The sequence below is a fragment of the Carassius carassius genome, chromosome 49, assembly GCF_963082965.1.
Source record: "Carassius carassius chromosome 49, fCarCar2.1, whole genome shotgun sequence".
NCBI classification, from domain to species: domain Eukaryota; kingdom Metazoa; phylum Chordata; class Actinopteri; order Cypriniformes; family Cyprinidae; genus Carassius; species Carassius carassius.
Genome location: NC_081803.1, coordinates 13830396 through 13840406, shown reverse-complemented (window position 1 = coordinate 13840406; position 10011 = coordinate 13830396). Strand labels below are relative to the sequence as shown.

Genomic DNA, 10011 nt, shown 5'->3' with positions numbered 1-10011 from the left:
AAACTAATAACAAAACATACTCACAGTACCTGATTCAGAAGCCCCAGATTGTCGTCGTAAAGTCCGAATTATCTCCTCTCCTAGGTTCACAAAACAGTCTTCCATAAAATTCTTTGCTGTTCTGTTGGTAGTAACCTTAAAGATTCCTAAAGGCACTTTCTACTTTCTGAAGGCCAAATAAAGTGCTTTTGCTTTCGCCGAGATACACACAGCATCTCCCTGACATGGCTGTTTCAACACTAACTGAGGTTACTGAAACCACACTTCTTTCTTTGTGTGAACATTATTCATATCTAGTTAATAAAATCGAAAAAGATACTAGTCAGTGTTGGATTGTTTGCTTAATTAAAATATATGTTAAAATAAGTAGCCCATTGGTATGATATAAATAAATGTTAATATGCCTTATACTTTCAGTTAAACAGGAATTCCAGAGGATTATTACTGCCATGAAAGAATTTGACCACACATTGTAGCTTTCCATTCACCTTTTTAGTTGTCTAAATCAAATTATCAACATTTAATTTTTTTTGTTAATAGGCTTTAAAAGTGGTCCTTTCATCAAGATTTAAGAGGCTGAGTGCAATGAGACTTAGAACCCATTTGGGATTTCTACGTCTGTCAAATAGTATATATATCTGGTTGGAATTGGCTTTCTAAATTTGTACAAAATCCTTTATGTTTTCAACAAAACATGCATGTGACACATGCATGTGACAACGATATGAATGTTAGTAACCGGTGTTCATGCAGAGCTGTGCTATCACTAGCTGTGGTCACTAGAGGGAGACATTAAATAGACCAGGGTGCATCATTACTTTTCTTAAAAATTAATCTTTTTTTTTTAATTTTTTTTTTAACGAAGACAGTGTTGTCAGCATTTTCAAAGACGTTACAATTATAAATAAGAACGTTTTTTTAATTTTTTTTTAATATGACACTTCAACAAACTAGGGCTCTCCTAATAGTTCGATCAGCCATGGATCGGGGTTTCTGCAGGTTGTCTGAAGGTAATTGTTTAGACTTTTTAAGAACTTTTTAGTGCATGCAACATTTAATGCCTTCATGAACTGATGAAAAAACCGCGTCCAATATGACAAATGATATAAACGGGATGCACATGAGTTTTTTCGGTCTGGTTCTTATGAGAGCACCAGGAGAATTGGTTTGTAACTCACACGGCACATAGTTTGGCTCATTAAATATAACTATACAAATAAAATAACTATTAATAGAGATAATAGTATTAGGGCCTATTGCATTTATTTATTTTGTATTTTAATAAAATAATAAGCAAAATATAATAAAAAAAATAATAAAAAAATCACTGTAATAATACTATTATATTTAAAAATAAATCAATTGCGTATAAAATAAAAATACAGTTATTTTATACTACACTTGAAAATACGATGCTAATATTAACTCTTTATTTATTTATTTATTTTATGTATTTTCATTATTTTCAAACCTAAAATCAGCACGCTTTTATTTTGGCGGGTTGCGCCTGCTGCAGAGTGAATGAAATATCAGTTATGAGTTTTGCTCTAAGACCAGCAATGCATAACCCAGATTTATGCTTTCGCTTTGAGTGGAAATCTTATACAGTATCACAGCTAGTCGATCTAAAAAGGTGCATTAACAGCTGTCAACAATGTTGGTACGCAATGAACGGTCTGGATATAATTTACACATCGCATTTTTATTTTGGTCGCGTATGCGCACCTGTGCTCCCCTGGATAACATTTTGTGTGCATAAAATGATTAAAAATGAAAATATTTAAAACCCCTAAATACAACTACTCTTATGTACATTTGACTCTTGGTAAATTAAATTCAGTCTGTTACATTTGAGTTCAGTCGTCTATTTAAGACTTTTATTTTGAAAAAAGCAAATATTTACGTGGACTATCCCGGTAGTAAATTCATTTCTGAAGCTTGTGCCTGTTTGTACATTGCTGAAAAAATCATCTGCATGTCTTAATACAGTAGCCATATGAAGAATAAGCTCAAAATTATTTGAAACAGCCTATTATAAACGTACATGCATTGCAGAAGACAAAGCAGCTCGCTTGTGAACAGGACGGGATTGTATTGATGTGGAATTGGACCAGGTGTTAGAATACAAAAGGATTCCAGTCCAGCACAAGGTGTCGGGATGACCTTCTTCAGTTTCGGACAAACTGCTGAAATTGACATAGTTCTAAATGATGCCGAGACGAGAAAAAAAGTCGAGCACAAAACAGAGGACGGGAAAAAGGACAAATACTTCCTGTTTTACGATGGGGAGACAGTCTCTGGGAAAGTCAACGTAACCCTAAAGAACCCAGGCAAGAGGCTTGAGCATCAAGGAATCAAAATAGAATTTATCGGGCAAATCGGTAAGTACGTTTGAACGAGCGATGCAACGTATGTGCTGTTATGTGACAATTCAACATTTAACATCTGTGTTCGTTTGTTTGGAGTTGTCGCGGGTAAATTTGTTTTGTAAATAATTAAGGGGGTCCAGACTTAAGTAATAACATGTTAATATATTGAGGTGTCAAATTACAAACACCTTACGTTAGTCTCGTGACATATGACACATTTTTGATTCGTGAACGAATCGTCCTTTCGAGTTGGATGTTTTCAGTGAGCCGAGCGATCCGATTCACAAAGCCTGTCTAATGATTCCTTCACGATTAGCAATGAATCGTTCAGAAATCACTCGGAGCGTATCTTAATATGACAAAAAAGGCAAGAGCAATCCACAAGTATGATTTTCCTAATTCAGCCAACAACTCACCGACCTGTTGATCCGAGAACCGCCCTGGTCGGACATTTTTCCCTCACTAGTCTAGAATTGATGAGTGAGGCAAAAAAGTTGATTTTTAAAAAGCAGAAATGTTACAAATTGTAAAACCTGTACTGGAGATGGTTTATTAACCAAAAAGTACCTGGAATTTTTAAGTTAAGAAAGGTAAATAAAATGTTATTGTTTTTAAGGTAAATGCTAATTATATTTATGTTGTAAACAAATATCCGATGTTAGCATGATCATGGCTGCAAGCCTGCAACAAACTGAAGTGGAACAGATTAAATGGAGGAAAATAAATAATAAATAGTACTATGTGCACCATATAAAATAACCATATTAAGTTCTTTTATCCCGTTCTTTGAAACGAATTGTTCAAAAGAACAGAATCTCCGAAATGAGTCGACTCCCATCTCTAGTAAAAAACGCGGTTTAATAGGAACCACACCCCTAGATGCTCGTCATAAGCTATGAATCCTGTTTTTATTTTCAGTAATGAACAGGTTCCCTAAAAGATGCTTGTGTTCCCTTGTTCTATGTATTTAAAGTTGTATATACCATTATTGCATTTCAAAGAAATGAGCAGTAACTTATATGGAAAGAAAATTTCTTTTTTCACCTGATGCCTATTTAATTTTATCAATATATTTATACAGCCTTATTTAGTGTATATTAAAGGCATAGTTTACTCCATAACGCTGTGCTGTTTCATACCTGGCAAACCTAACAAACACAAAGCCTTAACAAATTGTTCTCACTTGGAAAAAGAATACACAAACAAAATATGAAAATTTTATTAAGAAACCATGTCAAACGTTGTGCATCTACTAACATTTTTTTCTCTCCTGTGGCTTTTTCCTCTTAGAGCTGTACTTCGACAGAGGTAACCATCATGAGTTTGTCTCTCTGGTTAAGGATTTAGCTCGGCCTGGGGAAATGGCTCAATCTCAGACCTTTGATTTTGAGTTCACACACGTGGAGAAACCGTACGAGTCCTACACAGGCCAGAATGTAAAACTACGGTATGTTCCCGTTGTGTAGCTCTGGAAAGATTGTTTTTATGAGCTCCCAACAATATATTGTGCACTTAGTTGATAGTTAACCCTCTAAGAAGTTGGTTTAGATGGTTTTATTTTAAACTCTTATTTGTCCTACAGCTATTTCCTGCGGGCGACCATCAGCAGGAGACTCAATGACATCTGCAAAGAGTTGGAAATTGTAGTGCACACACTCAGCACATATCCAGAACTCAACTCCTCCATCAAGATGGAGGTGGGAATTGAGGACTGTCTGCACATTGAGTTTGAGTACAACAAGTCCAAGTAAGCCAAGACAGCCAGAGGATGGGAGTTTATGGTTTTAACTAAAACCAGTTAATAAAATGTATTTTTTTTTTCATCCACTGATATCCTGCTTGCATTTTTTTTCTTTCACCTAAATGGCAGGTATCACCTGAAAGATGTGATTGTAGGGAAGATCTATTTCCTGTTGGTGCGAATTAAGATCAAACACATGGAGATTGATATTATTAAACGGGAGACAACAGGGACAGGGCCCAATGTGTACCATGAAAATGACACCATTGCAAAATATGAGATAATGGATGGAGCGCCTGTACGAGGTATGAAACTATTCTTAACACATCCGTTTATAAGGATTACGTTTCTGATGGATTAATGTGAAACTGACTCACTCTGTTTTCAATGATGAAATGAAGTGTACTGATTTTTAACTTGATCTGTACTGGCTTTAGGTGAATCCATCCCCATTCGTCTTTTTCTGGCTGGGTACGAGATGACGCCCACGATGAGGGACATTAATAAAAAATTCTCTGTTCGTTATTACCTGAATCTTGTACTCATTGATGAAGAAGAGAGACGTTACTTCAAACAACAGGTTGGTCTTTACTTTTTTACTAAATTAATAAATAAAAAAATAGCAAAGTATATGTGAAAACAAAAGCATTTTAATTTTCATTAATAACTACTTCCATTTTTGACCACTTTGATTTTAATGATTCATTCTTTTTTGTTTGCATAGCAGGAGGGATATTTTAACCTTTATATGCCTAGAACATGATCTATTTTATGTATGAATTGACACTTTTATGGATTTCTAGGAGATTACGTTATGGAGAAAAGGAGACATTGTGAGAAAGAGCATGTCCCATCAAGCTGCCATCGCCTCCCAGCGCTTCGAGGGCTCGGCAAGCTCAGAGAAAGCACTCTCTCAAGCTAAAGAGGAGGACGACTAAACCTAACTATGTCTTCTCATCATCTCATTTGTGTTAAGAGTGTGTGTATGGATTTAAAGAAGCTGTGTGCTCCCAAAATAGATGGCAATGTAAACGTGATATTTCACATTCCTAAACATACCAGTTTATGATCAACAAGTTCTTAAGTTGCTTTTAAAAAGGGATGAATATGAAAAGTAAAAATACTGATTCCAGAAACCTCAATGCGATATTTACAAATTCTTCTTTGCGGTTCCTCAGAGATTGTTTACTTTTTGCCAGCCACCCTGAATTTAATCGACCCATTCCAATCTCCATATTCCATTCACAGCCTTTTTCGAATTAATTCTGTATCGAATGTTTTGCTATTGTAGATTTTTTTTCTTTCATAACCTATACTTTGCATACAGTATTCCGTTTTTGTTTTTAATGAAATGGAGTTGAACTAATTCATATTTTTAGTGATCTTTTTTAAATATACTTACCAATACATGCCTTTTTGCTTTTGTTGCCATTCCAGACGATAAATTCTAAGCACTTCAGGGTTTTTGCCGATGTGATTTCAGTGTCTCCGGAGGGACCCATAACTCCATATCAGCCCAAAATCACGTACACATTTCTGCTTCGATTCAACAAACAAACCAAATCAATTTCCATAAACGTATGCAGCTAAACTGAAATGCACCTGCATTTTATTTTGATTTTATCTGTCAGATTGTGCAGATATAATGATAACATTATATGAACAACCTAATTGCAGTGTTTATAAAAGTGTATAAAGATTTTAATTTTAATTCAGTGTTATTTCTGTTGATGTTTTGGTATGGGAAACCGAAATGTTTGACGTTGCTGGGTAACACTTCTTTATAAAGTTCAAAATGCTAATCTTAGTTAATGTTTATCTATAAATTAATTATGATTCAACTGCTTATTTGTTAGTTTGTGTTGGCTAATAAAACAAACTAATGTAAAAAAAAAACTTTAAAGTAAAAATTTACTATTTTTATGTAAAGATTAACATTAATCAAGATTTATAAATGTTAAAGGATTAACTATTGAACAACCTAATTTCGAAGCGTTACTAAGTTATCATTGGTTGTTTTAATGTTTAATGTTCGGTGGCATTAATGTCTTATTTTAGTTCTCATTTTTACCAACACTGGAGATCAGCTTTCATAGTACGTCACATATCTAACCAGTCACTATCCAATAGCCCTATGTCAGAAAACTTTGACCATAACATACAGGTTAGAAAATACTGATAAAGTGTGTATTGAGGATGAAAAGTATTAATGGATGCATATCCTGGAAGTAACTGCACACCCATTTTGAGATTGCAGGCTCATTACGGCTGCTTTGTTAGTGGCTCTCATTGTCATGATTATTTCTTGTTGTGTTAGGACCGTGGGGGTGTTTATCCGTCCAAAAAAACAGGATGTATCGTCACAATGAGCTGCCTTCTGTGAGACTGCAATTTCACAATATTGGTCTTCTGTTAGTACTTCCATTCACTTGAGTAGAAAATGATCCGTGTGTCCGGCAATGAACATTGATTTGATTTGAAACTAAGATTTGTGATGTGTTTGATGAAAGATCGTGATATACTGATCAAACACTAGACTCTGGATAATTGTTTGATAAAATTGCCTTTTTTTTTCTTTTTTTTTTACATACCATGTCAGGAACCCTTGCTTTTGGTGTCAAACTAGTAAAAGGTGGCAAGGCCTGTCACAGAGGGCTAAAGCTCACATTTCTATGTGTAATTGATGTCTCAGCTGTCTCTTTGCAGAATAATCATAGCTTTGTGTGCCACGCTGTGTTTACTGACTTCACGTATATGATTTTACAAATTAGCACTGTGTATCCTTTCAAAACAAAGCAGGAAAAAATAATTTGTTGTTTCTGAACTTTCTTTACATTTATCATTGTGCAAAAAAAGTGCTGCTTAAAATGGCATTAGATAACCATATTTCTATATTAATATTATGTATGTACAGTGTATTATGTATGAACTCTAAGTATATGATTTTGAAATAATTTAGAAATCACTCTAAGGTACTAGCAGAGTTTACAAAATGGATTCTAGAAGATTCTAGAACTGTGCTTATGTAAAATATGAGTGCAGAACAGACATAACCTAACTGCTCTTTTAGTAATTGTGCTGTATATGACATTTTGTTTTTTGATTAAAAATCTTTTCCCTCATATAAACTTACAGTGTTGTGTGTTGTCATTTCACCAGCAATGGAACTCAGAATGGAAAGATAAGCTGTATAAAGTAAGCTGTTTTGTGGTCTTATACATAGTGCTGCCTTTGTGAATATTTCTAATTAAAAATCCACATGGTCAATCTTGCATATGTATTTAAATATCTCTTAAAATAGCTAAAGGAGTTTGAATTGGTCTTAAAATGAGTATCTTTTATCTTTAATTCATAAACTTAGTTTCATTTCATATCTTTCTCCAAAACAATTTGATTTGCATGGTAAAATTAAACTTTTTGAGGTTAATTGAGTTTGTAAATACTGAAAATCAGTCAGAAGTAGCTCTTGATAACCCCTAGAGGGCAGACTAACCTCATTTAACCAATCAGCAATGCACTATAGACAATTTGAAAATAGGTTTTCATATTATTGCACTGTACATCAGTGAATGTATCAGTTTCCACAAAATATTAATGTGCACAATTGCTTTCAACAAAAATAATAATTGTTTGTTGAGAACCAAATCAGAATGTTAGAATGATTGGCTGCTGAAAATACAAACCCGATTCCAAAAAAGTTGGGACACTGTACAAATTGTGAGTAGAAAAGGAATGGTATAATTTACAAATCTCATAAACTTATATTTTATTCACAATAGAATATAGATAACATCAAATGTTGAAAGTGAGACATTTTGAAATGTCATGCCAAATATTGGCTCATTTTGGATTCCATGAGAGCTACACATTCCAAAAAAGTTTGGACAGGTAGCAATAAGAGGCCGGAAAAGTTAAATGTACAAATAAGGAACAGCTGTAGGACCAATTTGCTACTTATTAGGTCAATTGGCAACATGATTGGGTATAAAAAGAGCCTCTCAGAGTGGCAGTGTCTCTCAGAAGTCAAGATAGGCAGAGGATCACCAATTCCCCCAATGCTGCGGTGAAATATAGTGGAGCAATACCAGAAAGGAGTTTCTCAGAGAAAAATTGCAAAGAGTTTGAAGTTATCATCATCTACAGTGCATAATATCATCCAAAGATTCAGAGAATCTGGAACAATCTCTGTGTGTAAGGGTCAAGGCCGGAAAACCATACTGGATGCCCGTGATCTTTGGGACCTTAGACGGCACTGCATCACATACAGGAATGCTACTGTAATGGAAATCACAACATGGGCTCAGGAATACTTCCAGAATACATTGATGGTGAACACAATCCACTGTGCCATTCGCCATTGCCGGTTAAAACTCTATAGGTCAAAAAAGAAGCCATATCTAAACATGATTCAGAAGTGTAGGCATTTTCTCTGGGCCAAGTCTCATTTAAAATGGACTGTGCCAAAATGGAAAACTTTTTTTAGTCAAACTAATCAAAATTTGAAGTTCTTTTTGGAAAAATGGGACGCCATGTCATCCGGACTAAAGAAGACAAGGACAACCCAAGTTGTTATCAGCGCTCAGTTCAGAAGCCTGCATCTCTGATGGTATGGGGTTTCATGAGTGCATGTGGCATGGGCAGCTTACACATCTGGAAAGGCACCATCAATGCTGAAAGGTATATCAAAGTTCTAGAACAACATATGCTCCCATCCAGATGGCGTCGCTTTCAGGGAAGACCTTGCATTTTCCAATATGACAATGCCAGACCTCATACTGCATCAATTACAACATCATGGCTGTGTAGAAGAAGGATCCAGGTACTGAAATCGCCAGCCTGGAGTCCAGATCTTTCACCCATAGAAAACATTTAGTGCATCATAAAGAGGAAGAAGCGACAAAGAAGACCTAAGACAGTTGAGCAACTAGAAGCCTATATTAGACAAGAATGGGACAACATTCCTATTCCTAAACTTGAGCAACTTGTCTCCTCAGTCCCCAGACTGTTATAAAAAGAAGAGGGGATACCTTGTCCCAACTTTTTTGAAATGTGTTGATGCCATGAAATTTAAAATCAACTTATTTTCCCCCTTAAAATTATAAATTCTTTTCAGTTTAAACATTTGATATGTCTTCTATGTTGTATTCTGAATAAAATATTGAAATTTGAAACTTCCACATCATTCCATTCTGGTTTATTCATAATTTGTACAGTGTCCCAACTTTTTTGGAATAGGGTTTGTACCTCCACAGGAATAAATGTAATTTTAAAATATATCAAAATAGAAAACAGTTTTTTAAATTATATATATAAAAAAAAATCACATGAAAATCGTGAGGTAGACATAAGAGACTTTAAAAAAAAAACGTACTCCAAACTGTAGGCATTTAGGTATAAGCTTTTTATTACTCCTTCGCTGTAAAATGTTCCATATGAACAAGTATAAAGGCAGATACCTTAGCCGATGAGTTTTCAATAGTGTGTGCAGTCCTCTGGCTTTGAGGAGATGTTGTTATTGATCGGTTGGCCGTGGTGCTGACAGCTGTATTTTCCAAGTGAATTCTGAAGCTGAGAAGAGAAACCTGGATGAGTATTGATCATAGCTGAAGTCCTCTTTCTCTACATCTGCAGAATTCAAGCCCATAGACACTAATGAGGACTGAGGAGCAATAACAAGCCTTTGTGTTCAAATCCTGAACTGAATCTGTCACACAATATAGAGTAGCCCTACAACATATGTTTTCCTCAGGGAGGCTGTTTTGTTCCTTGTGTGAAATAAAATCACTTTTCATTTTGAAGGAAATTCAATCTGATTTTGAAAAAAAGGTACTAGACGAAATAATATAAAGGTATTTTTTTATTATTGTCATTACTACTGCTATAAATAGTACATTATTAATA

The 10011-nt window shown here is 34.8% G+C and overlaps 1 protein-coding gene across 1 annotated transcript; it reads left to right on the top strand.

Annotated features, from left to right (window-relative positions):
* Positions 1-1902: 1902 nt before the first annotated feature.
* On the top strand, positions 1903-5476 carry LOC132132529 (vacuolar protein sorting-associated protein 26B-like). The gene is made up of 6 exons (XM_059544934.1): positions 1903-2381; positions 3660-3816; positions 3952-4116; positions 4240-4415; positions 4548-4690; positions 4914-5476. The coding sequence occupies exons 1-6, from the start codon at positions 2159-2161 to the stop codon at positions 5046-5048; spliced, it is 999 nt and encodes a 332-aa protein (XP_059400917.1). The 5' UTR covers positions 1903-2158; the 3' UTR covers positions 5049-5476.
* Positions 5477-10011: the final 4535 nt, after the last annotated feature.